We start from the raw sequence: 20,684 nt of genomic DNA, 5'->3' as shown, positions 1-20,684 counted from the left end.
TCCGACAGATTTTTTGGTTTAAATTTTCAAGCTGATTACAGTATACTGATGCGGTAACAGTCATTCCACTTGGTAGGAGTTCCCAGTGAATAATACCATGAATATCCCACCAAACGGACAGCATAACTTTTTTCGGGTGAGGCTCTGTTTTTGGTGCCTCTATTCCTTTTTCGTTTGGAGCTAGCCACTGACGTTTGCGTGTGTGATTCATATATAAGACCCATTTTTCATCTCCAGTGATACGATGGTCCAACGAGTTGAATGTGCGGCGAAAAGACAGAAGTTGTATGCAGATATCGGCACGGCGGTTTAGTTGATCTCTATCAAGTTCGTGCAGTATCCAAACACTGTATTTGTAGTTTTTTTCCCAACTCGTGTAAATGTGTTTCTATGGTGACATGAGAGCAGCCTAACTCGGTAGCAAGAGTACGACTCGTTAGCCTCGGATCTCCTTCAATTAAGGTTTTTAATTTGGCTACATCAATCTTCACCGGTTGACCAGACTTAGATTGATCTGATAATGAAAAGTCGCCACTACGAAACCGCTGGAACCATCGTTTCGCCGTGGCCTCAGACACAACTTCAGGAGCAACACGCTGACATATATTACGCACTGCTTCGGCGGCTGAATGGCCAGACTGAAATTCATATAGTAAGCAATGCCTTACATGCACTTTTAATTCGTCCATTTTCTTCCTTATATTAGCTCGGCGACAGCTAGTGAATGACTGACGAGAAACTGTGCGACTCGCCCTTTATATACTTTCGACCATAGAAGATTCTAGAACTCTCTCAAAATTTTTATGTGGAAATCAATCGATCGCTCATTACTTTCTTACCAACCCAATACATGGTTGGGCTTTCGCGCAGTTCACTGCTAATCTGTAAATCAGTCTGTAATGTAACCCAGTCGGTAAGACCTGAATAATTCATACGCCTCATAAATAATTTCAGTGTCTCGGCTCAGTAGGTAATACATGTTTTGGTGAACTGCTCATATCATACGCACTATTACTGTTTCGATCTTTAAAACATGACAGTTGCGAGGTCTCGACGGTGGCACCGGTGGAAAAGTTATTTGTAATGTTAACCCTTAAATGCATGACCTTGACAAAGATTCATTCAAATTTGAATTTTGACATGCTGTCATTTAAGGATTAACAAAGTATGTAAATACAATCTTTTTTGGCCGTTATTGGTACAGTCAGCTGCAGAGAAAAGTAGACCCCCTTGCATACAAATTTGTATTCAGGCGGGTCTACTTTTCTCTGCAGCTGACTGTACATGTACAATGCTCCAGACATAAAGTCTATGATCTCTGTGTGCTAATCCAGATATCCGTTTCCATCATCATGATCATGAATATCATGATCAAAACAATGAGCACAAAAGGAAATCTGGAAGACGACATGAGACATAACATATGTAACTAGATAGGACCAGGCTAGGCGACATGGAAAGGTGAGGCATGCCGTGTCGACAAACATGTCTAACCCTAGAAATAAGAGATGTTTACATTTGAAATGTCGAACTTATCCGAAATAAAGTGTTAGAAAGCCACCTCTGCGTGTAATGCCACATTCGCCAAAAGTCACCATGCCGCTGAATGTCACAAGTCTTACTTTCCATATGCTATGTGTTTCTGTAATCTTATCGCATAAAATCAATTCAGACGCCAAACGCCTAGCTGTAGCGGCAAATAGGGTGCTATTGTTTTTAATTTTTTTTGTTTTTTGGTTTCAGGCAGTGGAAGCGATTCTGACAAACGTTCCGCAATGGCATCCCCCTCCCTTCACCGGCAAGAAAGGTCAGTATAGAAAACCTGTTATTTTAAAAACTTGTACGATTAACGATAATAACGATACTTAACACATTACGACGGTTCTATTTTGCTCGGTATATACAGTCTCCTGCAGTAATGTCATTCCTAACATAGCACGCAACGTAATGATGTCAAACAATCTTATTTACTTAAGAGTAAATAAGATATGCTAAGGCAAGTGATTATAATTGTGCACGCGTTGTGCGGTATTGGATATAGGTAGGTATATAAGGACACCTCTTGCAATTCCACTAGGTAGGCAACCTTCTCGTAAGTGCAGAGTAAGGAATCTACAGCAATAATCTTTTAGCATTCGTCATATTCGTTTGTCCCTATGCGCAATTTCCACATACGTGCTTGATAAGAAACACACCAAATTTTAGATATCCTATGATTTTTGAATAAGCCTCCATCGTAATATCGATATTGTAGACAATGTTAGTCCAATGGATTGTAAAACACTTGTTTATTCTGTCTTACATTGTTGTTTCAAATTGACTGCGGTTCTACGCTCAATTGGTTTATTAGATACGGTTTGCGATATTTTTGTAGTTGCCTATTGAAACAAGACTTGTTACTAATTTGTTGAATACATTTGAAAGGTTTATAGCAAGTATTAAAGTAGATTAACGTTAAACCTGGCTTGAGTCATCGTCCACATTATTATCAGAGGATTTGTAAACCGTATTGCGATGTTTATAAAGTATATCGATGGTATGTTATTGCTATTGGTGATTTAATTAGTTAAAGATTTTTACTCATCGTACTAATGAAACCTCCACCTTTGCCACTGACCGTGGACGTAATGTCAGCAGGTCCCAAACTTCGGGCCGGGCCGTATAAACCAAGTGTTGCGTAAGCAATTAAGCCCCGTGTTAATTAAATACTATATTTGATTAGCGTCAATAACTATGCTATGACACACACGGCGTGTCAGTATACAAGCATGGGGGGTATCGCACTCGGGGCACATTGCCGAGGATTTCCTCATTGCTGTCGATTGGTGCGGAAATAATCGGTCGTGGTGTGGAAACGGTTGCAATTCGGATCAGGGCTCGTATTCCACATGTTTATTTGTGGAAGTCCGAATACCTCTAAATGTTATCATAAAAATAATCGTAGGAGTGGAGGAAAGAACAATGACATGACATGGAAAATATTGTCCGTCGACAATATCAGTTATTGGGTCAGTGTCGTCAAATTGTCTTATACATGAATTTGAATGTTTTATTTTATTATTAATCAGAAATGTTGATTGAAGCGTCAATCAAAAACATATTGAAATTCCTCTTCCGAAAGGTTTATGTCCGATAAATGTTAGTTTAAATTTCCAAACCAGACAGATCTGTTTAATACGCCAACCTAGCCTTGCAAAAAACATTTTTTTTATATATATTCAATTGAATATACATCGTATAAGTTACCTACACCAACATGTACACATTGAGCGCTTATCGCCACACGTCGCCATAAAAATCGTAAACATGCTTAGCATAACAGACGGCTTTTGTTTTCCGCCTAGTGCATTGACTGCCGGCGACCTACATCTCTCCAGGACTATTTGTTTATACTGCTTACAGAGCTCGTGCCAGGGTGACCAGTATAGGGTTCTGCTTTTCTACCTTTGGTACTACAATCAGCATTAATTATTGATGTGGATTAGTTGTGTAGCCGGACCGGAGGACTGGTCACGTCGGCGTCGACTTTATTGATGTGTACCTACTTCCGAACACATAGGCATAGGCTCCGGAACACCTATCAAAAATTGTCAATTTTTAGGTACCAAGTTTTAGCCGGCATTAAACAAAGCGGCAAAAAGTATAGTTATTTGCGATTTCAAAGTAGTTTCAGGGCCTACACAATATTCGCTCGCGAAATGATTCGGGAAATGCTGGCATTTATGGATCTCGTGGAGCTGAGAAGGGATGTTGGTTGATTCTCGTATCCGTTCATCTTTAGCTAGGGTTGTTTATAATTGCGATGTTGACAAATGTTGAATTTAATAACAAAACTGGCTTTATCGAGAGACTTGAGAAATAGTCGTCAATGCCACTTGACTACCAATTTTATCTTTAATCTTTATCCATTCTCTTAGATAGTATAGAGAGTTTCGAAATAATTGTCGAATACTTTTATTAAAGGGTTTAGGTTACAACTTCACCGGTTATAAGTTCAGGTAATTCAGGGATGCAAATGTGCTTTAGGAATTGTTAGTGATCCGTCCTTGTGCGCCACACAATTGGTTGATAGTGGTCCAATCGCGGGGGTTCCAATTGGTTCGTTTGCACGTGATGGCCGGAAGACCTGAGTTGTACGTTGATTATGTCTTTAGTGGTGATGACAGATGTGCCGGGATGAATTAGGGGTTATTACTAACTACTGCTGTCGACGCCAAATATATTTATGCGCCTGATATGCTTAAAAATATAGACACGCAACAGCACTTTCAAATACAACGTCGGATTATTACAACATGGGGTTTTTCAAATCCATATAGCCAGATATCGTTTAGTTGTTGTGGATTATTAGATGTCCTTACTAAACTGCTTTTTAGTATACCTCTACATATTGCTTATCCGCTTGTTGAAAACTGCATAATATTTAGCATAACTTCAATTACTCGTTAGATATTTTTACCGAGTCTACTCCAGTAATAATACATCATAATTAAGTTATTGATATTTTATACATATAAAACCAGACGGGCGAACGGATTTCCTGTAGATTAGTATATTGATAAAAATATCCTACATAGCGCCGTTCTAGTAATGGTTTTGCATCCCCGCTTAGCGTACGTGTATTAATAATACAATACAATACAATTGCGTTTATTATAATTCAATATTTTCATAACGCGAACAACATTAGATGAAATACATCTTATTATTAGTTTGCCTGAAAAAAAAAACATTCTTTGTCGTATCTTCTTAAGCAGGTATTTAATTTTCGCAATCCTAACGGTAGACCTACTTTATTAGACCACGATCTTCGAACTTATTTTAATCACAATGATTGTGAACCTACAAAAATCAAAACAAAGCAACTTTTAGCAGTGGCCTCAACTCTTTCGAGTAATGAACCCCTAGTAACGCGTCTTTACGTACTGCGCAGTACAACTTGCACGAGAAGGATCCTCACTGTTTCCGAGCTATAAATAGTATGGAATAGTCCCGCCCGTGACTCACCTGGTTCAATAGGGGCTCAATTATCAACGCAGGGGTCACCATATTGCTATAACGACATATTCACTGAACAAAGGCTTTGAATAATAACCCTAGTAACGCTCGTTACGTACTGCGCGTCACAACTTTCATCAGTAGAATCCTTGTTGCTATCGAGCTATAAATATAGCATGGATGGAATAGTCCCGGCGCGGCGGTTAGTCACCTGGTTCAATAGAGGCTTAATTATCAACGCAGGGGTCACCTTATTGCTATAGCGACATACACGCTGACCAAAGCCATTTAAATGACCAACCAATCAATCGCATAGAGCGGACTAAAACCACATTGTACAAAAATCACTAATGTGCACAGATGAGAGGTTAAATATAGGATGATATTGACTTTTTGTATGACTGTATTGCCGGGGTTAATAAACTTATGATCTTTCCATTTGTTACGCCATAAATAGAACACAACAATACTCCGAACTAATCTAGAATGTCGGTCTGGTTAGCTCCTGGCATTTGTTCGTACGAGTTACTAAACAACGTATCCTACACATCGACTTAGTGGTTCCCCTTGTTTTGGCATAATTTTACAATCGAGAATTCTTTTTGGCATAATCTATATTGGCATAATTCACCTTTCGCATAATCTGTTATGGCATAGTATAATACGCATAATTTGTCTAGGCATATTTTTGTTTGTCCGAATATATTTCATGCATAAAGGTGGAAACCCATTACACCATATCATGCTATGACCGTGCTATGAACGTGTCAGGCACGGAATGTAACGCGACACGGATGGCTATGCCCACTACAACGTGTCCACATCATTTCATATCCGGGCATAACGAGTTAAGTGACCGTAGTGTCCGCGTATCATCCCCGTAGCATAGACGAGTATAGTGACCGTAGTGTCCGCGTATCATCCCCGTAGCATAGGCGAGTATAGTGACTGAAAGAAGTATGACAACGCGTGTATAACGTGCTTCAAACGGTCACCATACGCGGTTATACCCCGTTTGACCGCCTGCACGCACCGTTCTATCACCGTTGCGTGCCATTCACGGAGCGTTTCGACACCGGCAAAATATCCTCGCCGACAATATTTGACGGTCCGTGCATGGCACGCTACGGGTATGATCGGTGATGGAACGGGCTAGTATGCATAGCCTCATACTTTGTAATACAAAGAATATTTTTTTGTCTGACACGTTCATAGCACGGTCATAGCATGATATGGTGTAATGGGTTTCCACCTTTAAGGTTATTCGCCGAATGGTTTTTATGCATAAATTATTTCTGCATAACATGGTTTAGTGGAAATTTACTACGCAGAATTTTTATCATAGGTAATACTACTATATTAATGTTGCAGTTCTAACCTAACCTAACCGAAATTCTTGACAAAATGTTTTATTTGTTGAGGTCGCAGTTCTAACCTAACCAAACCGATTCTCTTAACAGCATTTAGTATGGGTGGATATTCTGATTTTAAGAAATATGCCAAATACAATTATGCGAATTAATTTTATTCATAAAAACAATCGGCGTAAACAGAATTATGCGAACTTATTTTCGGAAAATGTGTTATTCGTATTATTTTCGATTATGACAAATAAAATGCGAAAATCGATTATGCGAAGTCTGTTATGCGAAAATCGTTTCGGACAATTAAATTTATGCCAAATAGAGGGAACAGCGACTTAGTTCGTCTTGTGGACAGAAACGACTTAAATCATAAACAACTTACCTATAGTAACAATTTAACAAATGTTGACGTATATCAACGATATACCGACGTCAATATTATACGAGTAATATTTTCTAAACGATACTTTTATTTTGTCCATAGAGGAAAAGTCAGAATGCGACGGGCGGTTGCGGTGCGAGACGTTCGACATCGAGAAGGTTCTGCGGCACGGCGCACACCTCATGGGGTCGGAGGGCCACGAGTACGACCTGGACGAAGAGGCCCTCAATGCTGCCGGTATGTTAGCCTCTATTGTCTCATCATCATTGGCCTTCAAGTCTATAATACCATATAGGGTTGTAAATAGAAAAAAAAAAACAAATGTTATTTTTTCAGAATTATGAAAAAAAAAACATGAAAAAAAACCGAGCACCTTGGTTTTTTTTCTAAATATGGATTTTTTTTCAGATGAACAAATAATACGACAATAACGGTTTTTCGTGAGTTGTAACGTGTTTCAATAACAATAACATACATTTTAATTCAGTATACAAACGTTTATTGGGGAATCCCCGATGCGGCGTGCAGCGTGGAGAGGCGGTGGTGTTGCCAACAGTAAATAGTGATAACTACAAACTACAGATTTAGTAAATGTTACTTTTATAAGACCAGAAATTAAAGTTATTTGATTAAATTCGTTTAATAGTTAACATTAAGTCTAAAAAACCGTATAAAAGTATTAACTACTTTGCAAATTTTGAGATTTCGTACTTTAGAAAAAAACATACTCCAGAAAAAAAATTGTTTTTTTCACGGTTTTTTTCATGTTTTTTTTTCAAGCCAGAAAAAAAACCGTTTTTTTACAACCCTAATACCATACAAGCAATGTCAAGTGGGGCAATAACGTTTTTCGTGGCTTTGTAAGCCAATACGGGAGCGACAAACACGACCACAACTATGACATGACAGGTGTAGTGTGCCCGTGGCGAACAGGTGTCGCGCTGATAACGCTTGGCTTGGATAACACAAGGTCTATTTCTAAGTACATAGTAGGGATTATTGTGACCTGCAATCTGACTGCACTGAAAAGAGGGTATGGTTATGAATCCTTCATTAGTGTTAAACTCTGTCAACCAAGTCTGTCAGTAAATAAGAACAAAGAAAACTATATGCATCCTTTTCTTTAGGGTGCTAGAGAAAAGGATTTTTGGGTTTTCTTAGTTCTTACTTACTGACAGACTTGTTTGACAGAATATATTTACCATTTTCCCTGTGCTGCACGGCCTGTCTCAGCCCGTCCATCCCATTTATTTTTCTTCTTATAGTGACGATGACACTTTTATAGAAAAAAACATTATTTTCAGATATAAACGAGCGTCTATCGCGACAGCGTCAGCAGTTAAACGCCCGTCTCGGCTTGGAGGTGGCGTCCAGCCTGGGAGTAGACCTGACCAGCTCGCTGTACACCAACGACGACCTCTGCCTCGCTAAGCCAGCGCCCGTCAAGACTGAAGTCATCAGGGTTAGTTAGAGTGAACTCATTGTGCATCTGTAAACAAAAATTTGAAGTAACCATAGCTAAATTTATGTTTTATCGTCGTATAATCCAACATTCTACTGCCTACACATACACTCATACACACAGATGTCATATATACCATAGATCAAGCAAACGTATCTACTTAGCATGTCAAATGAACTCAGTAAAATCTACTGCGTTGTCCGTCTTTAATCGTAGCTTGCAGCTTTCGGGTGTAAGTTAACAAAAACATTAAAAATTCCTCGTTACGTGACATTTAATTGCAACAATACAAAAATTATGATCACTCAAGGGCCTGAGACATATTTAAAATCACAGGCAAGATTAACAACTTCAGTACAAAATCTGACACGCTCGGTCGCCAATCGCCATACAAATAGATGAACTTGTTTCTTCTATCTAAATCTAGTTCTGTGCTCATACATCTATTGACACACCATTTTCTTTACTATTTAAACGCAAATATTACTATGGTAACTCGCAATTGATTAGTGCTAAGTTGCTAACCTATGATTTCTTTCCACAGAGGCCAGTGCAAGAGCTAGTCCCATCGTCGTCCAAGCCGCTCAGCTCTCGTGAGATGAACCTCGCGAAACGCAAAGCGCGGCAAGCGGCGTTCTGCAAACAGAAGTCGCGCGACTGCGAAGAGCCGCCCGCACCACCCACGCCACCGGTGGAGCCTGACAGGAAGAAGATTAAGCTAGAAATCGACGAGTTCAGCTGTGAGTATTAGTTTAAATAGCTGAGATGGGCAGGCCACCTTCAACTGTCAGAACTAACTACTTTCAGAGTATATTGTTATGGCAAGAGGCGTTCTTCATACAGAAGTCGCGCCCAACGCCACCAGTGGAGCCAGACAGAAAGAAGATCATAGTAGAGATCAACGAGTTTAGTTGTGAGATAATTTATAATAGTTACGATAATCGTGAGCCTCTGCCTCTGGTATTCCAAAAGTTAACACGAGATCGTAATTCGTCATCATATTTTTATTTTTACCTATGTTCCTTAGATACTGTTATTGTTTATTTACTGTTTTGAAAGTCTTAGTCAAGTTGCAGCGTGTGTCTATATTCTATCTCCATTGCTAGTTGATTTCATAAATACTTTTTGTTAACAGTGGAGTCGTCGCTAGCAGTGCCTGACTGCTCCGGAGCGTGGGGCTCGAGCTCCAGTTGGCCTTTAGAGAGCTGGTGCGGCGCGCTGCAAGCAACACTGTTCAGCGCAGCATGGGAGGCGCGCCACGGCGCCGCGTCAGCGCTGCGGGAACTGCTGCGGCGCCTATAGCGGCCTCGGCGGGGCAGACGGCTGGAGACACTCCACAGCAGGTACAGTGTTAACACTCGAGCAGTACTAGACTATCTTGGCAGGGTCGCCATGTCATGTAAGGGACTAAAGGATAAGTTGATGGTAGTGAATACAGGTTTATTCTGCTTAGAATTACAGTGTGCCGCTACTTATATAGTATGAATAGGAGTAGTAGTGTGAGTGTGGCCTGTCACACTACACTGAAGCATGGAGTTCAAGTTCCAGCAGGTCACTGGAGAGCTGATGGGCGCTTCAAGCCACGCCGTTCAGGTGATGTGGGAGATGGCGTTGCTTTAACTGCTGTATGTGGCCGCATGGCTGGCGACAGCCCGCAGCAGTGGAGTCTAGTCTATAGACAACTCAGAAAACTAGAGCGACTCTCTTTATGTGCTCATAGTGAAATTAAGAAGAAAATGTTAATGGAAAGTATTTGTTTACAGATGGAAGACGCCCACCAAGAATGGCTGGAAGATATGGCGCTGAGGTTGCTTTGCGTTTTAGCATTGGACCGTTTCGGTGACTTCGTGTCAGATCAGGTGAGTTAAACTAACGAAGCTAATGCTAATTTAAATTGGCTATGCAGCAAATATTCGTCTCACAATTTTATTCAATTTATTTTGACGGTATACATGACGACCGAATATAGTATGTATAGCCGTTGCTCGATTCAGTAGGATTATGTCACTTGTGCGTCCGCTCCAACTTTGAGAGGTGGGAGCTACTGATCTGAATTTATGCTGTGTCCTAAAAAAAAGTATTGTATCGGAAATGTAACGTTTTATTTCCGTACACAGGTGGTCGCTCCCGTGCGAGAAACGTGCGCACAGACACTAGGTGTGGCCCTAGCGCAGATGCGAGCCCCGCGCGTGCGCGCCGTGGCCGCGTTGCTGTCGACTCTCGCCGCGCAGCAGCAGTGGGAGGCGCGCCATGGCGCACTACTCGGCTTCAAGTACCTGCTGGCTGCGAGACAGGTAAATCATTTAGGACCAGTTGCATCAGCCACATTTGACAGAGACATCTATCGTCTCGCAGCAGATGTCTATGGAACTTCCCATACAATAAAATTTAACGAACGCTTTTTCGGTGACAGGCGGTTTGTTGCAACCGGCCCTTAGTGTTAAGGCAATCACGATTTTAACTGTCCTCACGCGAAAATAACATACGACTGTATAGTGAAAAGATGCCGAGGTTCGACTACAGTATAACTATAAATATAAATATTGATATGTACGACAGTTTTGTTCAGTTGTGGTTGCGATAGTGCGCAACTTTAGTACCTATTTTATACAAATTGTCACTACCAGTGAGTTCCTGTAATTGGCTTCCTGTGTCTACTGTGTTTTATATACTTATGTCATAGCTGTTGGATCTCCAAATAAATAAATATAAATATAAATAAATATAAATAACGTTGTGTGGAGCCACACAGTTGATAAACAGCTAAATATTCGACAAACTGGCACGTTTGTCAAGTTTGGGGATGCCGTGTTTGTCTTTAGGTAGAAGTGTTCGATGCAAACACCAAGAATTTAGAACCGCTGTAAGTGTGATATACAGATTTGATTTGGACTCTATTGACATCCGTATTTATGCAGTTAATTCAGAAATGAATATTTTCGTCATGTATGTTCTCCAACAGGAAGTGGCCTGTGAAAGCGGTGCCATAGAGCACCTGATCGCGGGTCTGAGCGACCCCGCGGAGGACGTTTCGGCTGTGGCCGCGGGCGCGCTGGCGCCGGCGGCCGGGGCCTTAGCGGCGGCGCGCGCCGCGGTGCTGCCCACGGTGGTCAAGAGGCTGTGGCAGTTGCTGCACGATCAGGTAAACTCGATAAGCTATGAAACTTGACGTAACACTTAACACCAAAACTCGATTGTAGCTTCCCTAAGATGTGCCCTGTAAGCTAGTCCGTCGTGCGTGTGAGGGCTCCATATGTCACATTGTTTCAGCTGATCGGCTCGTATACAGTCCACAGTAACACTTCCCGTAAGTGTAGGAGACTCCCTTGGCGTAGCCACAATTTTTTTTTACGATTTTGGAAAGTCTTATCATGATAGATCTCATTAATTATTTATTTTAGGTTCTTCGAGCTCAATGCAGTAATTATTTGTCTCTTTGTCAGTTGTTTATTATAATTATTACAAATAATTATCATTTCAGGATGACCTCGCTGCGCCCGCCAATTCCTACATGGCATTGCTGGCTTCTCTAATGGCCATGCCGCAAGCGGCCAAACTCCTGCACCCCGTCGACTTGGCCGACGTGCTGCCGCGGCTCTGGCCGTATCTCGACCACTCCACCAGCTCCGTCAGGAAAGCTTCCCTCCAGACACTGAGGACTCTCACCAGACCGCTAGTCACAGAGGTCAAGGCACCAGACACAAATGGCAACGGCGAGTCCAGCAACGGAGAGGTGAAAACAATAAACGGTGACCAATATCTAATGTGGACCCCAGAACTGCTACAGGAGGCTATGAGACACGTTTACCAAAGAATATTGTTTGAACACGTCGGCGACATACAGATGATCGCCGTTCAAGTCTGGGAGAACCTCCTGCGGTACGCGCCGTTAGGAGTAGTCCTGGTCGCAGCCTGCCCGCTGCTAGCCACCTGGCTGTGCCTCGCCATGCAGCCGGCCAGGTTACCCATTCCACCTAATCTCTTACTTCATCCGCCTCCCAAAGAAAAGCGAGCGCCGATCAAACCGAGCCAGCTAGGAGAGGGCTTACCGCCGGAAGTCAGGCCCAACCAGAAATGGTTCCTCGGTGGAAGCGAATCTCAACCTACCTCCGTTCGGGACAAGAATGTTACCAGAGCGCGCTGCCTCGCCGCAGAAATACTAGGATATTTATCCTGTTTTCTAGTACAACCCGCCCCCGGTATAGAGTACAAACCTGAAGACGAGAGCCCCATAGACTGCTTCGTAAAAGTGTTGCTAGTATATTTGAGGTCGTCGAGCGCGCTGCAGCGGCTAGTATCGGGCCTAGTGGTCTCCGCGTGGGCTCGACGCTCCTTACACCACAACCTCTTTCCCCCTCCGACATTCGGGGAAAAACGAGACGACATCACCGACGACCCGATAAGTCGACTCGCTCCAGCACCACTAACGATAACTTTACACGCGTCTCTCAACCAAGCGCTATACTACGACGAAGTAGCTTTAAACTGCAACCGAATACTTCAAGAAGCTAGAGATTTGCTAGCCATGATGAAGCACTACAAACTACCAGTCGATGGTGAAGAATTTAACAATATCCTTCGCTTAGAACAAGTTATTCACATGACAACTGTCACAGAGCCTATGGTGGCATCTCTAAAGTTAAAACGTGTAGTTACAACACTAGAAGAGCGTCGAAAGAATCTCCAAACCGCCGTGAACCAATGCGCCGCTGAGCAGACTATCCTAAACATTTCCGTGCAAGCAGCTTTGGCGGGAGCTTGTGCTAGCCTGAACTCGTTGCCGGAGAAGTTGAATCCAGTAGTGCGGCCGTTAATGGAGAGTATAAAGAAGGAGATGTGGGAGGAGCTGCAGGCGCAGTCGGCGGAGTCGCTGGCGGCGCTGGCGGCGCGCCTGGTGCCCCGCGAGCCGAGCCCCAACAACAAGATACTGCACAACTTGAAAGCGTTTTTGAGGTTAGAATAAAGTTCTTACACAAATAATGTGAATAGTATTTTATGCAACAGGCATTTAAAGGAGGTCAAAAAAGACGAGTGACGTGGGTAACAATTTGAGGCGAAGCCGAAAATTGGTTCTTAATAGTTTTCTTGAATAACTTTCGTGAAATTCACACTGTTTCCTTTATTTTGACGCAAAGGTTTGCACTGTCAACTCAGCTGCCCAAAGCCTTACCGCGCACGCGCGCAGTATCGCTATAACAATGCGTTGCCATGGTTACAAAGCCACACAATGCGTTTTCAGTTTTTTCGAAACTGCGCATGCGGCGTTGAAAGCCGTCGGACGCTGGCTTTAGGAATAGACTTTTATGTAGGGTTTTAAAGATCTATGCACGACCTTGTAAATGACGAATAACAGTTCGGGATAGAAAAATAATTATAAGGAAGTCCTGTGAGTTCGAACTTTCGTTTTAACTTCCACTCAAATTATAGCTCTCTTTTTAGCGCGGATAGTGTCTTAATTATAGCTGTTTTCTTCAAAATTTCTGGATTTACGGATTTTTTTGTTGGTTTGGTAAACGCATTTTATTTACAGATGTGATCCTGAGTTCACGCCGCACGTATCATTGGCGGAAAACACAGATGAAAACGGTGACTCTGGCAGTGGAGACAGCGGAGCGGAGGGAAAAGCGGAAAAAGCCTTGCAGGGACCTACCAGTAAGTTGCTCTTTTCGATTGGCATGAGAATTAGTGAGGGAAGTAGACGGAATTACCACGTAATTTTTAGTGTAGTTTCAACTAAGTTTACTAAATTGAACTAAATCTAATAGGCTAATTTCCTACTAGTCAAATCAGCTTCTTTTTAAGAACTGTCAAAACGATTTGCTAATATGGAGGTACTATGAAATACTGAGGAGTGACGTCACGGTCAATTCATTTACTTTTTATCCTTCTCTTTGACTTATTAAATAGAAATTATGTTTAAACATAACTACTGTCCATGTTTTTCTTCTAATTATGTGGTGCTTTATTTCGTGCACTGCATTAAATATTTTATTTCAAGTATAGGAAACTAGCCTATTAGTAATCTTTTCACTATTCTTTGTTTTGTCGTTTTTTTCCGCGAGTCAAAAGACCCGTAATATGAAGTACGTCACGTCATGAATATTGCTGAAAAACACTCATCGCCGATTGGAGATTTTTTTATTTAATATTGATTTTTTAACGCTAGTTTTCTCTGGGTAGTGGACGCGTTCGTCGGCATCCTGACGCTGTGGGAGCAGCAGCGCGGCGCGGCGCAGGCCAGCCCGCGGCGCGGCCGGCCGCCGCAGCACGGCGCGCCCGACGTGCCCCTCCACGTGTTCGCCGAGCGCGAGGACGAGGTGCCTCCTACAATCTACACTATATACACATTACACAATACACATGCCGAGCCCGAACTGGCTTCTGACTTTTCTTAAAGAAACGCTTCGCTCAGGTATTAGCCGGCTCCACACTGGCGAGGAAAACGTCCGTGCTCGTGCGCGCACGTTTGTCTCGCCCGAGCTTTACTCGGCGAGATGGCGGCGTTCGGTCAGCCGTTCGAAATAGTTCCTCGCGAACCCTGCGGCGTCACCCCGCCTCGCGAGGCGTGCGGCCGGTGTGGACCCGGCTATTTACTCGCCCGAATGGCTCATCCTGCTTGTGTATGTATATGTGTTTTTCTCCTATGGTAAACTGATCTGCACAGGGTCAGTTTGTTCACTGGTAGTACATAAAAACCTGTGAAAAACTCCAAGCTTAAAGAAGAATGTTTTATATTATGTCTTGGATAATACTGTATAATATATCATATATATTATGTCATTAGAAATAAGAAGCTTGTACGTTTGTTGGCTAGTCTTTATGAATTATACGATTTCTACACCATTGAATATGACACAAAACTTACGTAAATACTAATTTTACTTATGTGATACTAATTGTATACGTTATTCTACAGAACCGTAAGAAACTCCGCATCCAGCGACGAGGAGCGACGCTGGCCTTCACTAGTCTCACGAGGTACTTCGGCGACGACCTGCCGGAGAAGCTACCCAAACTCTGGGAGTTTATCACCGAACCGCTCGCGAAAGTCATGACTGATAGTGGTGAGTTGGAATTTAAATCTTACAATTAGCACTCATCTTCGATAAATTCAACAAAGACACTAGAAATCATTATTCATATAAGTATCACGTATTTGTAATTGCGTAAATTACAACTACAGGACCCTGGTTCTTATATCCCACCAGAAACGTGCTGTGTTACAGAGCAGGTTATGTCACATGCTGGACTGGCAGATCCCGCAAAAACAGGCAAGTTTCGTCAAGGGCAAAGGTGCAAACAGATCCTAAATATACGTCCATTAATACAGATGACTTATGAATTCAGTACTTCGATGATCCTCTGCTTCATCGACTATAGCAAAGCCTTTGACTGCATCGTTTTGTCATCAAGCATTTGGTAGCTTTCATTGAATTGAAATTCCGTTGAAAAAGGAAACTGAATTAGCAGAGAACCTTCGAGCCCTTTTACTTTTGTAAAAGGTGTTGATAAGATTACCCGTCACCTGCCTTCGGTGAATATGTCATCAGAAGAGCCTGCAGAAGCTGGGAGGGAAGAATCATCATTGGTGCGCATCAAAATAACGAATCTTCGATAGGCAGATAACACCAATTTTCTGGCCGCCAATGAAGCGGAAATGGTTGACAGAACTGGTAAAATGGAACGCATCAGTCTGGAAACGCATCTCAAGATTAACCACAGTAAAAACCAAGCTCATGGTGGTGGATTGTGGTAGGTAGATACAACACACAGATGCTCTTAGGCCAGTAACAGTAGATGACTTCATATACTTCGGCGCAAACATCGACAATATCGGTTCTTCTGAAAAAAAAATCAGAATACGCATAGGAATGGCCAAAAGAGTCCTAGCTTCAAGGATTATCTCCATAAGTCTTGGTTCCTGAGAACCGCATGTCTCTAGAAAAATCAAAACCGGATTGTTTTACGCTCTAGTCTTCTCAATTTTCATCTACGGAGCTGAGACTTGGAGTCTGAAAAAGGCTGCAACCGCATTGACGTTTTCGAGATGTGGTGCCAGATGAAGATTTTGCAAATAGACGAACTAATCTCTTGATTAACTAAACGCATTTATATTGTTTCAGAATTAGAAAGTGTCGACGTAGAAGTCTCCGAAGAGTTAATATCCCGCCTGCAAGTATTCGAAGCAGTTTGCTCCTCGCTAGCGCCACGAGCATGGGAGGTAGCGTCGCGCGGAGCGGGCGCGTGCGCTCGGCTGGCGCGACACGCTCACACCGCGGTGCGGCACATGGCGGCGCGAGCGCTGGCCGCTATGGCGAGGCGAGACCCGCACGGCGTCATGGCGACTGTCGTCAGAGATGTGAGTTCACTTGTCAATGTCATACAGGATTAGATCAGCCAGTGTAATCATTACACCGAGCGGCACATTGTGGCGTGGTCATAAGAGGTGTGAAGTTCACTTGTCATACAGAATTAGATCCCCAGATGTGTGAACACTAAGAAGTGTTTTTCATATATGTTGCCTCCAGATATTGGAATAATATTCCATCACTTGACTTGGTGCCACCGTCGCGCTTTTATCACCGCACCTCCCGCCAAAGAAACAAAGTTCATCCTCACTTTCTCGACACGTGGCAAACCAAGAACAAACGGGCCTCCCGCTCGTTTTTGCCCAGAACGTGTAAGTTGTGGAATGAGCTACCTTCTGAGGTGTTTCCCTTGCGCTATGACATGGGGTTCTTCAAGAAGCAGGTATTTAGGGTTCTCAAAGGTCGGCAACGCATAAGTGGCTCCCCTGATGTTGCTTATGTCCATGGGCGGCGATGACTGCTTACCATCAGGCGGCTCGTCTGCTCGTTTGCTGCCTATTTTCATAAAAAAAAAAAAAAAAAAATCACCCGTCAGAAACTTTTCTATTGAAAGGGTGTACATAGTTAAAAAATTACAGAATTTCTACCTTCTGAACATAGTTTATATTTTGCAGCTCGTGCCAGCTCTGAGTGATATGAGCGCCGTCCGCGTCCGCTGCGGAAGCGCCGAGGCCCTGTCCAGAGTTGTCGAAGCGTTGCAACTGCAAGTGGTGCCCTACATCGCGTTACTCGTCATACCTTTATTAGGTAATTAATCAAATAAATTGTTAACTCTGTATATACATAATCACCAAGTTCGCGCTAAAATAATCCTGACGTCATAACACTGTATTGTTGTGAGAGATGTGAGTTTACCTGTCATACAAGATTAGGTCACCTCGCTTCATATATGTTGCTTCCAGATGATGGAATAATATTCCCCCGCCAGTGAGAAAATTTTTTACGGAGTGGGAATGCAGTTACTCATACGCACGATGTGTGGGACTTGCCGTTTCATTTCTCTCCCCTAGCGAGGCCAGTGAGAAACCTGAACGTATTCAGCCCGGTTTTAAATATAATCTCACACACATTTTTTATTTCTCGTAGGTCGTATGAGCGATCACTGCGAAGCCGTCCGCGTGATGTCAACCCGCTGCTTCGCGTCGCTAATACAACTGATGCCGCTAGATGGCTCAGCGCCGGAACCAGAAGGCCTGTCTCCAGAACTACGAGCAAGAAGGCTTAGTGACAAACGCTTCTTGGATCAACTGTTCAATCCACGGTCTATTCAAGATTACAAAGTCCAGTGCCTGTGGCTGCGGAACTCAGGAGCTATCAACAGGTCAGTGATCCTCATAAGAGTAAGCCCATTTATAATTTTAAAAAAAATCTCGCCTTCTTAGGCACCTCTTTATGGACTAGTCGCTAAACCCGAGGTGATATGCCTAGTTGGAAGATTAGTAGTTTAGTAGCGTTCTATATAAATCTTCACATTTAAATCCCGATACTTTAAACTACATGTGGTATTCGAGGCCTGATCGTTACAAATTCATTTGGCTCATAACTTATTTGATGTCTCACGAACAACGCGAAATGTTCCTTCGACTAACAAAAATGTAATTTCAGGCTGGAGTGAACTGGCTCCGCTTCCTCAACGAGTACAAACTTCACGGCGTCCTGTGCGACGACATGGGTCTCGGCAAGACGCTGCAGTCCATAGTGGTGGTGGCCTCCTCGCACGCCGAGCGCGCCGCGCGCCGAGACCCCGACATGCCCAGCCTCGTGGTGTGCCCGCCCACGCTCACTGGTAAATACTAGCCTCTGTTCTTGGAACTTGGAACATCCTACACGTTTCCTCAACGATTACAAAATGCATGGAGTGCTGTGCGACATGGGTTTCGTCAAAACGCTACAACCTATAAGTCTCGTGGTCTGCCCGCCCACGCTCGCTGGTAAATACTAGCCTCTGTTCTTGGAACTTGGAACATAGACGGCTACACGTTTCCTCAACGATTACAAAATGCATGGAGTGCTGTGCATGGGTTTCGGCAAAACGCTACAACCTATAGTCTCGTGGTCTGCCCGCCCACGCTCACTGGACTTGTTCTCGGCTCACTTTATATATCGTCAATCTTATCATTAACATTTCAAGCTTCTAGCATGAGTCTCCGAGTACGCCACATGTCTCCTGCGTCCCCAGTTCTGAATCCACACTTATATTATTAATGGGAATGTGTGTGTGTCTGTTAGTTTGTCCCTCTTTCACGGCAAAACGGAGCGAGAAATTGACGTGATTTTTTTTTAACTGTTGAAGGAATGGAGAGTGATATTGGCTACATTTTGTCTCTTTCTAACCCCACACTTCCCTAACTGGGGGGGATGTTTGTATGGAACATTCTGCAATTTTCGACTTTAACGCGAGCGAAGCCCCGGGCAAAAGCTAGTTAATCTTATAATTCTGACTGAGTTAGGACTGTTTTTATTGCTTTGAACATGGCATTTCGTTCATTGTTGTCATGAAAGTGAGTTGGAATTTCATTTGATTTTGATATAATTTACGGCTCCAGGCAATCCTCTAGGGTCGGATGTGTTACCTAATCTATACGAACTTCGCTACTTCTAACCATCTAATATTGAAAAAAGAATATAACACATTGCTTCTTTTCAGGGCACTGGGTGTTCGAAGTGAACAAGTTCATCTCGTCCAAGTACCTGAAACCGCTGCAGTACGTGGGCCCGCCCCTGGAACGCGAGCGTCTGCGCACCCACGTGAAAAACTACAACCTGATCGTGGCTTCCTATGACATCGTACGGAAAGACATAGACTTCTTCAGGTAAAGATACATATTACACTTTCTCTTTCGCTTTCTCGTCTTTACAAATATTTAATCGCGTTCGAAAACCAATTCATGCAAGCCTTCAAGCGAAATAATACCATTTTTTTGTGATTCTGTCTTAGCCTGGTTTTAGTGTCATGCCGACCAACCGAGCGGAGCTATCCGCACCGGACTAAATTAAATTCAGAGAGCGTTTTAGAGTAAAGCGGATGGGTCCGCGCGGACGACATCGTCAACTTCATACAAAGTCTCTCTCGTTTCTATGAATCGCTCGAGACAAATTAAGAATGCGACCCATCTGCTGACGGGTATCAGCAGGTTTCAATTTTTTTTATTCCTATTTTGTTACCAAGATTTTTTTGATGAATTGAGATTTTAGTAAGTTTTATTTCGTCATTAAGGTTCCCTAGTGTCTATATTCTCTTAATTATAACAATTATCCTGTATATATCTTACGAAAGTCGACTTATATTATTAAATGTTGGTAACAAAATAGGATCAATTAAAATATGCTGACGTGGCTATGTACAAACTTTTTGAGAACTGCTGGTATCCAGTTTATTTTCTCTCTCATTCCTTTAAAGTTTCTTTGACATAACTTAATAATAAAATATGTTTGTTTGTGTACAGCGCCATCAAGTGGAACTACTGCATCCTGGACGAGGGCCACGTGATCAAGAACGGCAAGACCAAGGCGTTCAAAGCCATAAAGCAACTAGTCGCTAATCATAGGTTAATACTCTCCGGAACGCCCATACAGGTATATATGACAAATAGAATCCATACTATTATCAAAGAGGATCGAGTATTATAGAGAATTATTATACTGTCGACGTAAAATGTGTAATCAGTGCATAGACTGCCATCTCTTGACACAGGCTTAAAACTTTTGAACCTCAGTTTTGACAATTTGGCCCATATTCTTAGCTTGATATGTGTTAAAATGTCAAATATTAATATTAGCGCCATCTAGCTGAGAGTACCCCTAATGTGTAATGCCATCTAGTCCACCGTACCTTTTTCTGTATGGTACTGAGGTACGTTTTTTTCTTAGACTTTATCGGTCTTTACAGAGTTATATATGTCTTTGGTATTATTATAAATGGGAAAGTGTTTGTATTTGTTTGTCCGTCTTTCACGGTAAAACGGAAGAACTGACGTGAATTTTTATGTGGAGACAGTTGAAGGGATGGAGTGTGACATAGGCTACTTTTCACCCCCCACTTCCCTAAAATGAGGGGGGGGGGAAGATTGTATGGAGCATTCTGCAATTTTCGAATTTAACGCCAGCGA

General features: G+C 42.7%; 1 protein-coding gene across 1 annotated transcript in view; it reads left to right on the top strand.

The window, feature by feature from the left end:
• LOC125233147 (TATA-binding protein-associated factor 172) overlaps nt 1-20,684 on the top strand; it is a 67,898-nt gene that overhangs the window by 26,687 nt on the left and 20,527 nt on the right. Inside the window, 20 exon segments of the mRNA XM_048139027.1 lie at nt 1,744-1,807; nt 6,847-6,981; nt 8,049-8,206; nt 8,751-8,946; nt 9,342-9,497; nt 9,500-9,549; nt 9,970-10,065; nt 10,324-10,500; nt 11,169-11,348; nt 11,688-13,159; nt 13,737-13,858; nt 14,387-14,523; nt 15,123-15,270; nt 16,330-16,565; nt 17,190-17,322; nt 17,662-17,856; nt 17,859-17,896; nt 18,181-18,361; nt 19,223-19,388; nt 20,022-20,151. Coding sequence (XP_047994984.1) covers nt 1,744-1,807; nt 6,847-6,981; nt 8,049-8,206; nt 8,751-8,946; nt 9,342-9,497; nt 9,500-9,549; nt 9,970-10,065; nt 10,324-10,500; nt 11,169-11,348; nt 11,688-13,159; nt 13,737-13,858; nt 14,387-14,523; nt 15,123-15,270; nt 16,330-16,565; nt 17,190-17,322; nt 17,662-17,856; nt 17,859-17,896; nt 18,181-18,361; nt 19,223-19,388; nt 20,022-20,151 — 4,170 coding nt within the window.

The sequence above is a fragment of the Leguminivora glycinivorella genome, chromosome 14 (genome assembly GCF_023078275.1).
Source record: "Leguminivora glycinivorella isolate SPB_JAAS2020 chromosome 14, LegGlyc_1.1, whole genome shotgun sequence".
In the NCBI taxonomy this organism is placed as follows: Eukaryota; Metazoa; Arthropoda; class Insecta; order Lepidoptera; family Tortricidae; genus Leguminivora; species Leguminivora glycinivorella.
The sequence above is the reverse complement of the archived record's forward strand: the minus strand, read 5'-3'. Positions and strand labels throughout refer to the sequence as shown.